This window comes from Eretmochelys imbricata, chromosome 4 (genome assembly GCF_965152235.1).
Source record: "Eretmochelys imbricata isolate rEreImb1 chromosome 4, rEreImb1.hap1, whole genome shotgun sequence".
In the NCBI taxonomy this organism is placed as follows: Eukaryota; Metazoa; Chordata; order Testudines; family Cheloniidae; genus Eretmochelys; species Eretmochelys imbricata.
In genome coordinates, this window is record NC_135575.1 from 95,546,564 (window position 1) to 95,566,606 (window position 20,043).

Sequence of the window (20,043 nt, forward strand, 5' to 3'; positions counted from 1 at the left end):
TCAGACATCTGCAGAGGTTCCCATCCTACAGTATCCAAAAGCTGGTGTTAGCTCATGTTCCTATTGTTGGCTGGTGGTGTTATGGACAAACTTCCCCCTTAAGCACTCTACTCCAAGTTCCCCAAAACTGAGAGGTGACCATTAGGCCATTTATCTGTGCCAGAGTTAACAGGCTTCTAGCCTGATGTTAAATGCTAAAGCCAATGTCTTACAGGAAACAGGCCTGTAGTTTCCTTGCATTACTGCTGAATAAAATAAATGCAAAAGACAGCTCTGTGAGCTACAGTATATAGCTCTGAATGAAGAACGCATGCTTTGCCTTGCTTGAAGACATTTACAGATATCTAAAGGTTGGATACTGAGCATTCAGAGTTCACTAAAATACTGCAAATATGTAAGCATGTGCTTCACTTTAATCATGTGAGTGTTCTTACTGATTTCATTGTTACTACTCATATGAATAAACATTTGCAGCTTTGGGGCCTAAATAAGGAAATGACCATTCTCAAAATAGAATGTTGTTAAATTGTCTCTGAGCTCTTGTTTATGATGTAATATGAATAGTAATATTATAAATATTAATATTTCTGCCCTGCTTAGTCAATGTTCCAGTCAAGTGCCTTACCACAAAATATACATCTCCTTAAATCAGATATGGTACATTCCTAATGGTATCCTGGAATGAATAGTTTGAGGTTGGGAGAAACTTGCATTTGAAAAGACAATGGCTAAATGCAAAATATTTTGAAGAACAGCTGATATTAGTCTGATGAACATACATGATCTCATCTGGTTTTAAAAGTTAATCAGGGTGGGGCCTGTTCAGTACTTGAGGTGAAAGGGGCTTGGAGATGTAGAAAGCACACTTCAGGATAAAGCAAAACAACCATGTTCATAAACAGTTGTCAGTAGTTCTGTTAATCGTTATTTGACAACTTTAGATAGGTGAGAGGCCAAAGGGCTGGATAAAAACAAATTTAATATCGGCCTTTATGAAGAGTTTAAAAGGAATGTCTGGAAAGTTAAGTATTGTGAACGTACTGGGCCAGCTTTTTCCTCCTGCACTAGGACAGATTTTGTGCTGATATGAAGGACAAAGATGCTGTAAACCAGATTAACTGACTACTCATGAATCATCTCAGGATATGGGGATTCCTCAATGATGTAGAGCCCCTCGAAGGTTCCTGTGCTCCCAACTCTTTCTTGTAGCCAGGAGAAAGTAGCATCAGTGGGGTGTCCCTGTATCTTGCTGTTTTGTGGCAACTGGAAAGGCCATTTGGAGTTGTTGGTAGCTGCCGTATGTCAGAACAATTATTGCCACCCCCGCCTTCTAGCCTAAATTCCTCCATGTTCTTTAGCCAGATCTGAGGATTGGGGTCATTGTACCTGAAATTTAGTGAAGCTTGCAATAGAAGGTTCCAGTAGAGGAATGAGAATGATACTCTTCGGAAAAGATACTGCAGATCTGAATCTGGTACTCAACCAAAGTTAGAAAGTAAGCACCATCAACACACAAACTGAGCAGAAGATTGATTTAGGCTCTCCTGGGTTCCGCCATTGTTTTGTATCTTTGACCATCTGAAGGAAGAAATAAATTTCTACAGGAGTAGACCGCTTACGAAAAAGCCTCTAAAGAAATTGTGAAATAGGGAAAATAATGCCTATTAAAAGACTCAAAGGAGTATGCTTAGAAAACAATAATTCAGAAGTTTCTGCAATAAAGATAATACATTTCTTTATACAGCCTTGCTGAGTCTGCAGTTGGAATACTTTATTCTGTCTATAAAACTGATAAATTAGAATCCAAGTAAGAATGGAAAATTAGAGGTTAACACATTGATCTAACAGTGTAGTTGCGCTCCAAAAGCAGCATGAACGTTGGACCCACCCTTTGACCTTGATATGGTGCCATGTAGAGCTGCCCTCCATGAGACTGTTGCTGAAAGGGGGTGGTGTTAGGGGAGAATTAGAACAAGTGGATTAGGGAGCATCTTTGCTAAAAGGTACTGGTCACTCCTACTAACTGAGGCCATATCTAGGAATGCCCTTAAATTCATGTGAACTCTCAGACTTAGGCTATGTCTACACTAGCACTTTTGTTGGTATAACTTACATCACTCAAGGATGTGAAAAAAACACCCTTGAGAGCGACATAAGTTGCACTGACAGAAGCACCAGTGTTGACAGCTGCCGCTGCTTGTTGAGGTGTTTTAATTATGTTGACTGAAGAGTTCTCTCCCATCGGCGTAGGGTGGCTATGGAGGAGACCTTGTAGCAGCACAGCTGCATCAGAAGTTCTATGCATTTGTGGAACTGATGTTTTATAACTGATTATTTCCCACAGCAAAACATGGACATTGCTTCAGATGCCTTATTGCTTTAAGGAGTACACCTGTTCGCAATTCTCTCAATATTTTTTTTCCCTTCTTTGCAGGGAATGTCTTGGGCAGCATGAGGTGAGTCACAGAGAAATGACCATTTGAGTGAATATGAAGTGTGCATCATTTTGTTTTGATTAATTAGTTCTTACAAAAAGTATTTTTTGCATTAAAATCTATGAAGTGTTTTTATTTGAGTGCTGTCGTGTTCATTAGGACAGTATTATAGCATTTTGTATTAGAAAATGTATAACAGTTGAATTTTAGGTTGTTTGATCAAAGTTTGAGTTCTTGGCTTTTGAAACGACATTTTATACAAGTATTGGGGTAGCCGTGTTAAAATGTATCCACAAAATTATTGTTGTTTTTGTACATTTTATACAGGTTATAATGGTGAAATGCTCTTGGACTAGTGAGTGTATTTAATTGCATGTTGTCTGTTTCATTAAATATTTCGCTCCTTTTTTTCGTTTGGCTTATATGTAAGCAATGTTCCTCCTCTCCCCCATCAAATTTTCTTGTCCAAGTAGCTGCCATCACTACACTATTCCTCAGAAGGGATGGAGGCTTTGCATTGCATATGCGACAGTAAATGGTAATGCCACTGTGTGATTTAGATGCAGAGTGGGAAGATTGGACATGGGGTGGAGACTCTCCTATGAGAGATCCAGCGAATTAACTTTTCATTTGGTGCAGCCTTCTATAATCTAGTAGTAGAGATTTTCTCTAGAGCAGTGGTTCCCAAACTTTAACAACCCGTGAACCCTTTTCACTAAAATGCCGAGTCTCGCGAACCCCCTCCTAAAAATGAACATTTCCAGGGATTTTCTCCTTTACCTGAGTATAAATTAGAAAAGCAGTGATCTTGGCAATATAAAATTGGTTTTTATGACGTCCTGATCACACACTATGTATTTATTATTATTTATCATTATAGTACTTTATTATATTATGAAAATGGCAACACTCTTCTGAGATCTCACTTCTGTCGCTTGTATCATTTTGAATAAGCCTGTTAAACAACAAGGCTCCTAGGTTTCATCAAGGAGTATCAGATGTGAAACAGCATGTAGGGATTTAAAAAAGCCAACTCACATCAAGAATTCCTCCTATACAAGCATTCAGGTCTTGAGCAGTCCAGGCAAACCACTCAGGTTACAACGAAGCTTAAACTTGTTCATCATAATTTTAAAAACGATACTAGCTGCTTCTTTCATTTTAAGAACAGCAAAAAAATCTACCTCCCTTTGTATTTCTTATAAGGAGTCTTGAAGTTTAAATCTCCTCTGTGTGTTAGATATGCTGGCTTTGAACTGCTTAGCTCTTGGAAGTCCAGGGGCTCTGGGCTGCTGGCCCCGGGGTCCTGAGGGACAGCTCTGTCCGCCGTTAGGGAATTTTTTCTTGAGAACGCCCTGTAACATTTCACGAAGCCTAGTTTGGGAACCACTGCTCTAGAGGAAAATGTAATTAATTTTCACAATCATTTAACAGTTAGAAAAGTAATCCAAAAATCATTTACCACTTTTTATAATTAATTTTTCACTAATTTTAAAATTACAGCTACATTTTAATGATAGCATTAGCAGGTGTTTTGTTAGGCTTATTGCAGACTTTTCACTAATATGTCAAGTTTTTGTAATATCAGTTTTCAGAGTAGCAGCCGTGTTAGTCTATATTCACAAAAAGAAAAGGAGTACTTGTGGCACCTTAGAGACTAACAAATTTATTTGAGCATAAGCTTTCGTGAGCTACAGCTCACTTCATCGGATGCATTCGGAATGCATCCGATGAAGGGAGCTGTAGCTCACGAAAGCTTATGCTCAAATAAATTTGTTAGTCTCTAAGGTGCCACAAGTACTCCTTTTTGTAATATCAGTGACATTCTAATTTAGATCCCTTTTAAATTAGACAATCGAGGTGTAAAGTTTATTTGTTAGCGGTCATTATGATTCATAATTCACATAATTGTTGTAATCATAACCATGAGGTTTTTAAATCAGATGTTCATTGTTCCCATATAACTTTCCTCAATATATTTCCAATTTATGCTGGAATGTTTTTATATAAAATGAGTGTCTGCATTTTGGTACACCATGTACTGTTGGCTTGATGATGTAGATATCATGTAAGTGCATCTACAAATTAGTTTTGAAAGTTGAAGTAGAAATGGCACCATCTTGTATAGTAATATGGAAGGTCAAATGTTACAAAGATGTATGTAGTCTTTAAAAGACTAAGTAAATATTTAATACTGGCAAACAACTGTCCTAATCTTGTGCACACATTGTTCTGTAGTGTGAATGAAAAAAATATGTACGGTATGTCTCCTTTGATTTAAATGAAATTGGTGTTTTTTTTCCTTGGTCATTTAGTGCTTATCTGTGGAAACTTGTGAAGTATGTGAGAGTCAAGATTTAGGTTTATGGTTTTGTGTGTGCATAATTTCAGTGGGAGGAAAAGTTTCAGAGGTTAGATAAAAGGTATACACTTCACATGTGCTTTCTTCAAAGTATTAGAATTTTTTTATAGAAATTGCCTTCTGTACAGATAGACTTAATGTGTGCAACCAAAATCAGTATTTTTTACTGACCTCGGTAATTTTATAGTTGATCTAAATAATTTCTTCTTTGTGGTAAGTAGTCTCCTTTTCAACATCATGTATGCACACCTTCTTTCTATCTGTTTTACGTCAACCATTTCTCAGACTTTCTCTCTGTTTTACTTCAACCACTTCAAGCTATTTCTCAAAGATTGCAGTGAGTCTGTACTCACTGCAGTCTCAGTATAGTGGGGTTTTGTCCACTCAGCAGGATGAAAAGGGGTTGTGGCTCCTTTAAGTTTCCCCTACTGCCTTTAAGTTTCCCCTATGCAGGGAGAGCAAAGGGGACAGTTTCCAAAGCCAAGGGCAACTGGAAGAGGCTGGCTCAGGTGGGACATTGGCCATTGTTTGTACTGGGGTAGGTAATGAGGTTAGGTCTAGTTGTCTCAACCTAGCAGGTAGCAAGAGTCCAGTGCAGGTAAGGAGTCCAGTTCCCTCATAAAACTGACATTGGAAATGGACTTTGGGAAAGGCATCCCTTAATGAAGCTGGGAAAAGGGTTTGGTTCTCTTAATGTCTGGTACAGTAGGGAGACAACCCCCCTTTTCCAATTGCTTCTCCTACCCTCGTATGGGGAGGTGGTATGGTCACAACAATGGGCCAGGATCAGGTTAGGATGGGTGAGGGCTGACAACAGTACTCCCAAATAGGTGGGAATGATTAAGGAAATAATGGTGGCCTGTGCTGTACAACCGATTGCAGAGTATTTTCCAGGTGAGGTATGTTAATAAAATTGCCACCTAATTAAATCACATCTGCTGCATTTTACCTTCCTTCCTGCATGGCTGGGACAATCCCACTCATTGGATTTTGGAATTCGTGTGTCCTTTTATATCTCATTGCTGTATAGGATTGTGTTCTACGTATGTCACTACTTGTAGCACAGACCCCTTTAAGACAGTGTCATCCTTCCTCCCCCTGCCCCATCCACATTAGAGATATTTGTGGGCTTTGGGATAAATTTATAGTACTAAGTCATGTAAGTTGTAATCTGTCATGAACTCCAAAGATGTGCCATAAATAAATCCTCATGAACGTATTTGAAATCTGCATGTTACTGCACCCCTTTGATTACGTGACTTCTAAAGGCTGGTGCATAGACTTCTAAAATTCCCCCTACAGAAAAATACATAAGCTAAAACTTCCCCAAACATATATACGGCAACTAAACACAATCTAATAAATTATGTAGATAAACCTGACATGATAGAGTAGTATTTAAGTGCTTTAAGAAGCTATTTGCAGCTATCTTTAATGAATAATTCTATGGAATTACCTTGTTTAATGAAAAATAAACTCAAAGATAGACTCTTCCCATTGTGAAGATGTTATCCCATCATACCATCTCCTCCATAAACTTATCAAGTTTAATCTTGAAGCCAGATAGGTCTTTTGCCCCCACTGCTTCCCTTGGAAGGCTATTCCAGAACTTCACTCCGCTGATGGTTAGAAACCTTCGTCTAATTTCAAGTCTAAACTTCCCGATGGCCAGTTTATATCCATTTGTTCTTGTGTCCACATTGGTACTGAGGTTAAATAATTCCTCTCCCTCTCTGGTATTTATCCCTCTGATATAGAGAGCAATCATATCTCCCCTCAACCTTCTTTTAGTTAGGCTAAACAAGCCAAGCTCCTTGAGTCTCCTTTCATAAGACAAGTTTTCCATTGCTCGGATCATCGTAGTAGCCCTTCTCTGAACCTGTTGCAGTTTGAATTCATCCTTCTTAAACATGGGAGACCAGAACTGCACACAGTATTCCAGATGAGGTCTCACCAGTGCCTTGTAGAACGGTACTAACACCATCTTATCTTTACTGGAAATACCTCGCCTGATGCATCCCAAGACCGCATTAGCTTTCTTCACAGCCATATCACACTGGCAGCTCTTAGTCATCCTATGATCAACCAATACTGCAAGGTCAGTCTCCTCCTCCGTTACTTCTAATTGATGCGTCCCCAGCTTATAACTAAAATTCTTATTAATCTCTAAATGCATGACCTTACACTTCTCATTATTAAATTTCATCCTATTACTATTACTCCAGTTTACAAGGTCATCCAGATCCTCCTGTATGATATCCTGGTCCTTCTCTAAATTGGCAATACCTCCCAGCTTTGTATCATCCGCAGACTTTATTGGTGCACACCCACTTTTTGTGCTGAGGTCAGTGATAAAGATTGGTCCCAAAACTGATCACTGAGGAATTCCACTGGTAACCTCCCTCCAGCCTGATGGTTCACCTTTTAGTATGACCCGCTGTAGTCTCCCCTTTAACCAATTCCTTATCCAACTTTCAATTTTCATATTGATCCTCATCTTTTCTAATTTAACTAATAATTCCCCATGTGGCACGGTATCAAATGCCTTACTGAAATCTAGGTAAATTAGATCCACTGCGTTTCCTTTGTCTAAAAAATCTGTTATGTTCTCAAAGAAGATCAGGTTGGTTTGGCACGAGCTACCTTTTGTAAAACCATGTTGTATTTTGTCCCATTTACCATTGACCTCAATGTCCTTAACTACTTCCTCCTTCAGAAAATTTTCCAAGATCTTGCATACTATAGATGTCAAACTAACAGGCCTGTAGTTACCCGGATCACATTTTTTTTTCCTTTCTTAAAAATATGAACTATGTTAGCAATTCTCCAGTCATATGTTACAACCCCTGAGTTTACAGATTCATTAAAAATTCTTGCTAATGGGCTTGCAATTTCATGTGCCAGTCCCTTTAATATTCTTGGTTGAAGATTATCTGGGCCCCTCGATTTAGTCCCATTAAGCTGTTCGAGTTTCACTTCTACCTCGGATATGGTAATATCTACCTCCATATCCTACCGTTATCCCTAAGCTCCTCATTAGCCTCATTAAAGACTGAGGCAAAGTATTTGTTTAGATATTGGGCCATGCCTAGATTATCCTTAACCTCCGCTCCATCCTCAGTGTTTAGCGGTACCACTTCTCTCTTTCTCTCTCTCTCTTTTATTTATATGGCTATAGAACCTTTTACTATTGGTTTTAATTCCCTTTGCAAGGTCCAACTCTACTTGACTTTTAGCCTTTCTCACTTTATCCCTACATGTTCTGACCTCCGTATGCAAAGAACAGCCAGGCTTTTGTTCTTTTTTTTTTTTTTTTTGTACAACCATTTTGGTGGTGTCTTCCATTGTGGTTTTATGTTCTGATTTTGTTCTAATTTGTTTTTTCTCATAATTTTAATTTCATTTTTGAATTCTGTGGCAATAGATTATATTAATCTGACTCTGCATGTGTACATTCTTTTATGCTAGCTCCTTTTTAGATGTGGTTCAGTCTTAGCCTAAAGTACAGTTATTGTGATTTTAGTTCCCTAACTACCTATTTAAAATGTAATCAAATACTAATTTTAAAACCAAAAACAAACAGTCCATCCACTCCTAAATCCTCCATGTCTAGTATTTAAACTTCCTCTATATTTTTGTCTTTGGTTTTAATTCCGCTTTCCAGTTGCAGGCAGGTCTTTAGGTTGTTCTGTTGCTGATATCAAAACCACTTTTCATGCAGAAAAGACTGGGATGAACTGCTCAAATTTAGAAGGTTTTGTACTTCCTCTTTTTGCTCTGTCCCTCTGCAGTCTCCTTCTGGTAGATCTGTACTGGGAAATGGTGAGGCCATATTTACTTGTTCCTAATCAGTTTCTAAAAGTGACCTTCCACTCTCATCAACTTTTTTCCTATTATCTCCACCCCATCAGCCTCCTTGAAGCTATGGATTTCTTGTGCTGATAATGGTAGTGAGATTAATTATATAGTCATTCTAGTTTAGTCTCCTGCTGCTGGAACACTATAATGTTTTCTTTAAGATGCTCTTTTGATCTGTCACTGACATTCACAGCAGAATGACTAATACCTGCCTGAAGTCAGGAAGTGGAAGTGAAACCTGAGAAGAAAAGGAAGCAACTTAAAATATTAAAGTGTAATTTTTTTACCCCAAAGAGCCACATACTTCTAGGTATTTGGAAAGATGGCTCACGCTTCAGCCAGCATAGATAGCTTCAATTTCCACATGATACTGTGGAGAAGTGGAGTAATCTGGCAATGACAGCCTTCCACATGTCCCATGCCACAATCATATAACCAACCTGCCATCCAGAACACTTCTCAGATTCCCTGTTGAGGATATCCTACTTCAGTTCCATCTTCTGTCTTCCCAGCCCCTGAAAGGACTGTCACCAAGTCCACACAGCCACAAAAAGGAATTATTATAGAAATTAGGTGTATGTGAGAGTTGTGGGGAGAGCCCAGTTATATGGGGCAGGGGCAGAACTTTGCATAAGGCCCACAAAATATTTGGAAGTGTCAGTGTATAGGTAACAATATGGAGCCTTTAGTCTCCTAACTTCTCAGTTGGAGTCTAGCCAAAATGTAAGTAGTTACTGAAAGTTATCCTATTCTGACAAAATTTGTATTCAGTGCTCTGTGAAATTATCAATTTTCAATTCCTAATGGATGGGTGACAGCATCACAAACAATTTTGAATGTGAACATGGTGCATTAGTTAAAGGAGGGGAACTGGGAGTGAATAAGTTTAAATTCTAGTTCTGACACTGACATGCTGTTTGATGTTGGACACCTTTCTGCATTCTGTTTCTCTGTGGAGTTACAGTGGATATGCTTAAAGTTCTGGTTTTAGAGATGATGTATCCGATGATATATCCTATGTGTAGGGAGATTCTGGAGCTTAATTCTAGAACTAGAATGGACTTTGAGTGAGCTCACTATACATAGTGTCTCCACGGGGTTATTGTGAGGCTTAATTCTTTAACAGTTGTAAAGCACTTAGAAAGTCTCTAGCAAAAGGCACAATAGATGTGCAAAGTATTACTAAAACACACTGAAAGTCTGAAACTGATAGTCTGTTTTCCAGATATTCAGCGGCTGTTTTCAGAAAGCAAGCTTGTTAGTTTTTTTATTTACTTAGGTATAATATAAAATCAAGTACATAAACTTAATTGAACTTTTCATTTTACTGTATTAATTAAGGTTATTTGTCAGACATTCAGAAGCACCAGAAGTTCTCTATCGTGGTACTAATGCCATACGTTGGGTTTTTTTAACCTTTTAGGCGAGTCCTTTACCATGTCACTCTGCGGGCCCCTACTCATGTAAAAGATTTTGTGGACGGCTGCTTGATTGTAAGAATCATACCTGCATGAAGGAATGTCATAAATTTACCAAAGTAAATGGTAATACTGACAGGCAAAAGGTAAGTTTTAGAGGTTGTATTTTTCTTTCGTCTGTTCTTGGCTCAAGAACACAAGATTTGCGGTCAGGAAACAAAGGTTCTGTTTCCAGCTCTATCAGTGACTTACTTGGCGACCTTTAGCAAGTCACTTAACCTTTCTGTGTTTTCATTTCATCTTTAAAATTGGGATAGTTGTTAATTAACTATTTTGTAAATATTAAGCACTGTTATTATTTCTGTTGTAACATTTAAAGCTAAGTAGTCACGTAGATTTTTTTTTTTTTTTTTTCCCCCGTCCAGTATCACTTTTTTGTATTTTTATAAACTTCCTCCAAAGTCAAGTATGACAACTCTTCCTGGATTGTGTGGCCTACTGATGTAGTGTTGGGAGGAATCCAAGTTTATCTTGAGGGGTGAGGTAAGGGGGGTTCACAAACCCCATGATAGTTTGTTGGGGAGAAATTGCTCACCAGTCAAACTTGCAGTACAGAAAGCCAGCAAACCCTTTAACAGTAGAGAAATTCTACCTCATCACTAGAAGTATGTCAGAACCACAAGGCTGAGATTTCCACACACAAAAAAGTAGTGAGACTGCATGTTAAGATCCATCAAGAGACCACTAGAGACTATTTAAAAAAAATTCCTACACTATAAGATTTGCTTGTTGAGTACGTGAAGCCAGGGGCTAGAAGATTGTAGTTGCTGGAGGTACGATGAAACAAAAATGAGAGATTGGGCAGGGATGAAGAACTGCCCTAGTTTTGAGTTGACAAGGTGGGTGAGGTAATATCTTTTATTGGACCAAATTCTGTTGGTAAGAGAGACCACCTTTGAAGCTTACACATAGCAGTTCTTCAGGTCTGGGAAAAGTATTCAAAGTGTCACAGCTAAATACTAGGTGGAACAGATTTTTAAACATAAGTAGGTAACACACATTACCAGGGCCCTTTCAAGGTGAAGATGGTCCACTAACACCACTGTAGTAATAGGACTAAAAGGGGGGTTAGTCATCAGAACTGGCATACTCAGTCTGATCAGATCCAGCAGGACTGGAAACAAAACTTACTGTAGCCAGTAAAGGCAACTAAGGTCACGGTGTCTGTCCTAATCTAACTTAAGGGTCGGTGGTCCTTCCTGGGTCTGCCTAGGTTTGTGAGGCACCCTGCTACCGCCAGCTCTTAGCATGAGGAAGCCTTGTTTGTGTCTGTTGTGGGTCAAGTCTTGGCTCCATTGACCACAGGCAACACAAACACTTCCCTCTCAGCCTATGCAGGCTCTAATGTTTCTCTGCAGGCTAGTGATGGGCACACTTCAACCCCTGAGCCCTCCGAGTGTCCCATTGGAGTGTCCAGTCCCTGTTCCACTGAACACTTACAGTAGTTACAGATTCAGTGCTCCCAAAGAAGCAGTACTCCCCAGCTTGCCAGTTACCACTGAGCTCATCGCTCTGTTTATCTTGTAGCACTTAAATAAGGTTAAAGTATAAGTTTAAAAGTTCATTTAACAAAGGAAAGAGATCCAAATGGTGGCAGGTAGAAATATTGGAAATAAATGGTTGCATATAAAATAAAATCATAACATGCATTCTAAAACCTAGACTTATGTAACTAATGCTTACCCCCAAAGTCCTTCCAGCATTTTACAGCCAGGTTGGCTGTAATCTTTCATTCATGAGGCAAGTCATGCTGTCTGCTTCCCTCAGTGGAAAAGCTTTAGGGCGTCTCCCAGTACCCCCAGCAATACTCCCCTAAAACATTGCTGTTACTCATAAACAGGAAGTCCCGCTGCTAATTGCTTTTTCCTGTTTGCCTCTTTCTTGTCGACTTCACAATCTCTTGATTGGCATTTGGCTCAGACTGCAGATAGGCCTCTGTTGTGAAGTGTACAATACATGTGTGACCAGACAGAGGAGAGATGAGAATCTTCTCCCTCCTACCTGAAAGGAGCATGTTTATCACCTTCTGGTGACCTGCCTTATCTCATATACCTTAGGAACATAATTTTCAGTACAGCTACATAATTCCTTAGACATTATCTGTTCATACATTTTGCAATGATTATGATGCCAGTGGGCTCTTGGTAGATGCCATTCATAGTGAAGTATTATGCATATATCCAATGCAGGGGATCCCTTTAAAACTAAGCACTCCCTGTGCCCTCTGCCATTTGGCACTAGAGGTCCCTGGGTCACAGGGTCAGTGCGCCTGCAAAAATTGGAGGAAGAAAAAGTGTTTGAACCCTCATACTGCATGGAGAAGAGTGTAAATCTTTTGCTGAGGTGTAGCAAAGGTTCATCTTGATTGTCTCAGTTCACAAAGGATTACATTTCCTTCTTGATTTGGGAACCACTCATGAAATTTTCTCATTGAACATTTCAGTCTGTTAGATGATCTGTTCCTTCCTCGCAAAGTATGTTACAACCAAGATGATTTTGGACACTAACAAGTTCCAATTATTAGGGCCTTCCAAATAGAGGATTATTGACTTGGGCAGAGTAAAATTCTAGTTAGAACAAAGGCACGAGTTTTGGGGCTGACTGTTTCAGCAGTTCCTTTGAGCCATTCATGGGTATGAAAAGACAACTTTACAAGCTCTTCAGATACAGGTTCTGTTAATTCCGGTATGCTTAACCTCAGTTGAGCAGCTCACCAAGAAGGGTTTCATGTCCAATGATTAGTCCAGAGATCTTGGATTTACATGGCATGCTAGAAATTTGGACAGTTGAGCAGCATTCAGTTGGGGTACAAAATATAACTTTAATTCTGAAAGTTGTATCTTATACTCCCAACAGGATAAGGAGGTAGGAGGACTCACTGTAAAACTTGATCCTAACCACCATTGAACCCACCTACCAGTGTAGGTTTCTTCGTGCTCTGTAAATTGGACATAAAAATGCACCCTGGGTTTTCTCTGAGGCAGACTTATAAAAACCCATCATCTTCCTTGGCTAAATTGATGCTAGCCAGTCGTATATTACTTGTTTGTCAGTTGACTCTTGAAGCAGTGCCACCACAGAACAAGAGGTAGTTAGAGCCTGTCAGTGATGCTAACCAACTGGTCACCTCGTTCCATGAGAGCTATAAGGCCAACTGCATGGAACCTTTTTCATCTAAATTTTTATCACCACCAAGTCAGCGATTTGAGGTTTTAGTGTAGATTTTCCCGATTCTCTGACAAGCTTCTTTCATGCTGCCTCCTATAGATGGAATGTCCTGTTTTAATTCCATGTTACAGAATTCTGGCTTTTATTTGTTATGGCAGCATCCAAAAGTCTCATTCTGGATTGGGGGCACTGATGTGCTAGGCAATGTACTAACACGTTACTAGACTTTAGGATAGGTGTTGGTTCTTACTACTTAATTTAAGACAAGATGCAACAAGCTGATGTAACAATCATTATGTCTTCATTCCATTCCCTAAAATACATGGTTGCCTTGGCTAGCTGTGCTCAATTAGATGATGATGAATTGCTTTGCTTTTTTTTTTTTTTTTTAAATCGTAAGGTATAAACAAAATCAATATCTCTGATCCCTGCTGGCCCTCTGCTTAGCCATTATGAATTTGCATTTTCCCGTCAGCAGCATGGTAGAAGTGTGTTTTGAGGAGGAGTTTATGGGCTAACTCAAGAAGATCATTCCACATTTAAGAAGCAGCATGGAAGAAGTTTGAATATGCTTTTTGGGGACATAGACAAACTGGTGATCTTGCATAGCATTGTTGGAGTGGAAGGGGCAGAACTCATTTAAAATGGAAAAAAGGGAGGGGCAGAGTTTCAAAAGGCAATAATGATGAGGATGTGCAGAATTTGTTGTAAGTATAAAACAGGGAGCCAATAGAGGTAATGGAATCTTAGTCTTGTGGGATACCTGTAAGTTTTAAATAAATTGTCGTCTTTCTTAGTTTTATGTCTCATCAAAGAAATTATTATAAAGGTTATTACTCTATTCCTTCAATTACTCTCTGTTCTGAGTCTAGCTTAACTATATGCATTTCATGGCTCACTGTAAAATTTTAATCTTCACAAGTGGAACACTCCAACAATACTTGCCTCTTGGAGTGAGGACAAATTACTTACCTGAAATTGTGTGTTTCTGTTTGGAAAGAAACAATCTGTATAGGGCCTTGTCTGTGCTCATAAGTTACACTGATTTAACTAAAAACTGTTTTTTTAAAAAAAAAACTAGGTTAAAACTGTGTAAACCCCTATTTGGACACTCCCCAATCTGTATAAAACTGGTTATGTAGATGTTTAGCTTGCAACTGCAAATTCACCAACACAAGGTAAACCCCAACGTATGCCAGGTTTAAACTGATTGTAAGAGTAATGGTTTGCACTAGTGTAACTAAATTGGTCTATAATAACACCCTTTAGTTGATATTGTGTGTATAGATCAGGCTTATGTCTCACTAGCCCAGCTCAAAATTGAGCTGATGGTGAGAAAAAGCACCTTATTACTCACCATTACTCAATTTTGAGCTCAGCTGGTGAGACATAGGCCCCTCCCTGAGATCTACTTGCCACTGGATAGGGAAGGCAGCTAGGAAATTATATGGTTTGAAGTGCTCTCTGGATGGCATGTTGATGGCCATCTGAATAAGCCTAACTGGAAGATATCGGCGTCAGAGAACAATAGAAGTAAATGTTACCCTTTTTATCAGTCAAATGCTATTATAAAATTCTGAAGGTTAAATATTAACTGTCTGTTATATTCCACAAATGTTTTAAAGTAAATGTTTTAAAGTTTAAAAAAAAAAAAAGTGGCACATTTAGTGTATGAATGAAAGTAAAGCTGTTGCTTTATGTGCCCAGTGTACTCTATCTGTTCAGTAATGAGATTTATATTAACCACTGAAGGAAATAGTGCTTGTTTCCTTGACTCTGTGCTAACGTGGATTAGAATTTGCTAAGTAAATAACCCTATTGGAATAAATTTAAACCTCACTACAATACAGACAAAAAAAATTTAACCTTTTAAAGATTATTCTCCATGTCGTGTGGAATTGAGTCTTTGTCCTTTTTCTGAAATGCATACTTTAATCATACAATAATCCTGATGTACTAATTTTTCAGCCTGCTATATAGTAGGTTTCCATCCCAATGCTGTTCAAACTGCTGTTTGAGGGGGGAGAAATGCAAAAAGTGCAGAATAACGGTAAATCGTAAAGCTTGCTTTGAATACTTTTTTAAATAAAGTTTTTAACCCCTTACTTTTAGGACTTTTTCTCTGCTCTTTGGCAGATACAAAACTACAGACTTATTATAAAAGCCTGGTTAGTTTTATTTTTCTGATCTCTGAGCAAGGACTCCTTCCTGCATCAAGTTAAAGTTTGTTCAGAACTTTGCAGGTGAAAAGCACTGTACTAATATCTGTTCTATTCGTTAACCTGCTATCATTAAAGAAGGCTGTTATGCAACCTTACAACCTGCTTTCAGAAAGTTAAGAGTAACTGGAAGGTGCACTTCTTGGGGTGACACTTTCCATGCTTAATCACTACCCAGAGGTGCCTACTTCTTTTAAATGTTAATGAAAACAGCTCAACCGTGTGTGAGCAGAATGAGAGGGATTGGAGGGAAATGGCGTTTTCCTTACTGAATGAATGAATGAAAAAATCTTATGACCTTATTTTGAACAGCCCTGCAGTCAGAACATTATGGAGTTGAAATGTGGCTTGAAGATCGTCCTCCTGGAGGAGCAATGCACAACCTAATTCTTTAGGAAATTCTTTAATTTGGTTAACTTATGAACTGGAGTGTGATCTTGTGTAGAAATATTTTGCTGTGCTCATTAAGGCCCCATCTGTACAGTCAGATCTGCTCATCCTGTGGATCTGATAGCACAATCAAGGGCTAAATGAGCATCTAAGGAACGCGAACTCTCTATGTGATCTGCCCTGTTGACTAGGGCTCTTGTAGACTTTGTAACTTGTACATAGTTGAGGCAGTATTCAGCAGCCCTCAAAACGTGGTACTAAATCAGTAGTTTTTGGACCATAATGAAACTTACATTAGTACAAGTGTATTTTAAAGCTGTTGTAGAAAAAATAATGTATTTCAGAAGTAGTATGTTACAAGATTACTGCAGCATGATGAATATACACTGGGGGTGCAGAGTTAAAGTTTTGTATATGCTGTCTTAACTTTAGCATTTCCTGACTAACTACTTTTAATGATGCAAACTTACTATAGTAGTGCTGAGTGGCAGTTTTTCAAAGTATTAACCTTAAGTGGCCCTCTTTATGTCTGGGAGGGAACGTAGGAGCCTCTCTCTTTGACTACCGATTGCAGGCATTCCTTCCATTCTATTAAAAACATATTTTAATATTTAGTTTGATAGACATCTCATTGAAGAACAAAGCTCCCTCTTTACATAAATTTGTCCCTAGATGTAATAGTTCACTAAAATGATGTTTAGCAAAACAACTGTTTGGTTCAATAATTTTTCTTGTATTGTTTTATTAGGCTAGTCCAGAATGCTCTCACTGTGAGGAGGCGTGTACCAAGCCACGACCACCAGGCTGCCCTCACTCGTGCATTTTGCCCTGTCATCCTGACCAATGTCCACCATGTGTCCAAATGCTTAAAATAAAGTGTCACTGCAAACTCACAAACCTGTATATTGAATGCATGTAAGTAGATAAAGGGGAAGCTTGAATTCAGAAATATGACTGCTTGGAAGGAGGCATTTAAAATGTCTCTTGGTCAGGTCTTTTAATTTTTTATTTGAAGATTACACAATTGGTGGTGGCTCAGAAAAAGCAGCACTAAAAAAAATCTCCATCTGTTTTTCTGTCCATTCAGATCTGTTTCACTATTGCCAGTTAAAATATTAAGACTCTACAACAGTGTTAAGAGCATAACTGGTTTGTGGATGTAGTTGAATTTTTGGTAACATATGCCAGAAATGGACTTTATTCTCCTGGGTAGTTTTAGAATGAATGTAGTACACAGACTTACTAGGTTCTGTAAAGATCTTTTCAATTAAAACTCTGTAATTCATAGATTATAGTCATAATACAGGTTATAGAACTTTCTCAAATTACCGTTTAAACTAGAGTTTATATTTTAGAAAAACTTCCAGCATTGATTTTTAAAATTGCCAGTTGTGGAGAAGCCATGATGTCTGTGGTGGATTGTTCAAATTGTTAATTATCCTCATTGTTAAAAATGTGTGCCTTTATTCCTAGTCCGAATATGTCTCTCCAACTTCCAGTTACTGGATCTTGTTATGTGTTTCACTCCTAGATTGAAGATCTCTTTATTAAATTTTTGTTCCCCATGATAAGTACTTATAGGCTGTGATCAAGTCACACACCTTCTCTTTGCTAAACTAAATAGATTGAGTTTCTGGAGACTATCACTATAAAGCATGTTTTTCAATCCTTTAATCATTCTTGCGGCTCTTTCATGAACCATCTCCTATTAACACTCTTGTGGCTTACTGTCTAGTTTTTGTGTCTACAATTTGAGTAGCACTCAAATATGTCCTCTCTACTCTTACTCGATATTCCCCTGTTATACATCCAAGGATTGCATAAGCCTTTAGGTGACAGCATTGCCCTGGAATTGCACTTGGGTTCAGCTGATTATCTACCATAGTCTCCCAGGTTTTGTTCAGTTACTGTTTCCCAGGATAGCATCCCCTGTCCTGTTAGTATGGCCTTGTATTCTTTGTTCCTAGATAGGACTTTATATGAGGCTCCATTAAAACACACGTTGTTTGCTTGTGCCCAGTTTACATAGCAATTTGGATTGCTTTCTGTCAGTGACGTGTCCTCTTCATTATTATTTACTACTCCCGCAACCTTTTGACATCTGCAAACTTTATCAATTATTATTTTGATTATTTTTTTCTCTGTCATTGATAAAAATATTAAATAGTGTGGGGCCAAGAACCAATCCCTGCGGGAATGGTGTTTCTAGCTTCTGTTTGCTAGAAGCTGGGAATGAGCGATGGGGGATGGATCACTTGATGATAACCTTTCTGTTTGTTCCCTATGGGGCACCTGGCGTTGGCCACTGTCGGAAGACAGGATACTAGGCTAGCTGAACCTTTGGTGTGACCCAGTATGGCCATTTTTGTGTTTCTTATGACCCCACCCTGGAAACTTATCCACTCATTGATAATTTCCCATTTACAATTACACCTTGAGACCTACCAGTTAGCCAGTTCTCAAGTCGTTTAACATGTGCCTACTTGATTTTGTATTCAAGTTTTTTTAATCAAAATGTTTTGTTATCCAAGTCAAATGCCTTACAGAAGTCTGTTACATTAATACTAGTTACTTTATGTACCAAACTTGATGTTAATTTGACAGGATCTGTTTTCTATAAACTTTTGCTGATTGTCATTAATGTAACCCTCTAATTCTTTTGTAATTGAATCCTATGGCAGCCATTCCGTTTATTTTGTGTGGGATCGATGTCAGGCTGATGGGCCTGTAACTAACTCATCCCATTTACCCTTTTTAAATATGGGTATATAAGCTTTTTTCCCAGTCTTCTAGAACAACTTCTTCAGTGCTCCAAGCATTATTGAAAATCAACAATAATGTTCCAGTAAGGTCTTCAGCCAGTTGTTTTCAAAATATTGGATGACCTTATGCTGCAGAGGAAGATGAAAACCCTCTAAGCTACCTGCCAGTCTGACCTGGGGGAAAATTCCTTCTCAACCACAAATCTGGTGATCAGTATAACTAGAAGTTGGTGAGCAAGACACACCAGCAAGGCACCTGCAAAGGATTCTCTGTGCCACCTCAGAGAACTGATCTGGCATGTCCCTTCTCCAGCTATGGCCAGTCTTTGATGCTTCAGAGGAAAACTGGGTGGAGGGGGAAATGAAGAATAAATCTAGCCAATTGTGCATTGGAGGAAAAAAAAAATCTTTCCTGACCTCTGCAAGTGACCAGCTGAAGCGTGAGATTTGATTATAGTGATTATATTAATGCAGAGTCTGCAAGTGTTACAGTTATGATGAGGGCACTGCAGATAATCTTGTTCTGTGGCCCAGAAAGGAATGGGATGAACAGGGAACCCACAGTTTCAGACAGCAAGGATAGAAGGAGATCATCACGACTACCCAGCCCAAGTGCATGCATACAAGCTGCAGAATTTTCCCCAGAAGCTGAATTAAACATAACTTTTAAAACTATATCTAATCTCATTTTAAAGACACCAATCAATAGTGAGCTGAGCTCTTCAAACCTCCCATTATAAAGTTTGTTTTCAACCCCCGGATCATTTTTGTGTCCCCTTCTTTGATCTCTCTCCAGTATCTCCATACCTTCTTGATATTATATTCAGTTCTGATGTTGGTCTTACCAATGCTTTGTACAGAGGCAAGATCACTTTCCTACTCTAATTGATATTCCCTTTTCTTAATCCAGCTAAAGATTGCATTCTCTTTTTTTTTTTTTTTTGCCATAGCCTTATACTGGAACATCATTTTGAGGCAATTTATCTATGATGCTTCTAAGTCCTTCTCTGAGTTACTGCTTTCCAAGGCAATCTTCTGTCCTGTAGGTATAACCTGCATTCTTGGTTCCCAAGATATATTAATTTGCATTTGGCTGTTGGATTGTGATGATTTAATCAAGCAATTCAGATCCCTCTAGTGGTGACCTGTTATATACTGCCCCACCAATCTTTGTGTCATCTGCAAATATCAGCAGAGATTTTTATGTCATCCTCTAGATTGTTGATTAAAATATATAGTGTTGTACCAAGAATCAATTCCTGGTGGACCCCTCTAAGCCAGATTTTAATCTATCTAATGCATACCGTGTTAATTCCCTACAGTGCAATTTTTTTATCAAAATGTCATGTGGTACTAAGTCAAATGCCTTGG

The 20,043-nt window shown here is 38.6% G+C and overlaps 1 protein-coding gene across 3 annotated transcripts in view; it reads left to right on the plus strand.

Moving 5' to 3' along the window:
• NFXL1 (nuclear transcription factor, X-box binding like 1) overlaps positions 1–20,043 on the plus strand; it is an 86,897-nt gene that overhangs the window by 45,910 nt on the left and 20,944 nt on the right. For all 3 annotated transcript variants that reach the window (XR_013345986.1, XR_013345987.1, XM_077815691.1), the window contains exons 15-17: positions 2,435–2,456; positions 10,079–10,219; positions 16,659–16,825. Coding sequence is in view for 1 of the 3 variants with exons in the window: in XM_077815691.1 (XP_077671817.1) it covers positions 2,435–2,456; positions 10,079–10,219; positions 16,659–16,825 (330 nt within the window). In the remaining 2 variants the exon portion in view is untranslated. The remainder of the gene's footprint in view (positions 1–2,434; positions 2,457–10,078; positions 10,220–16,658; positions 16,826–20,043) is intronic.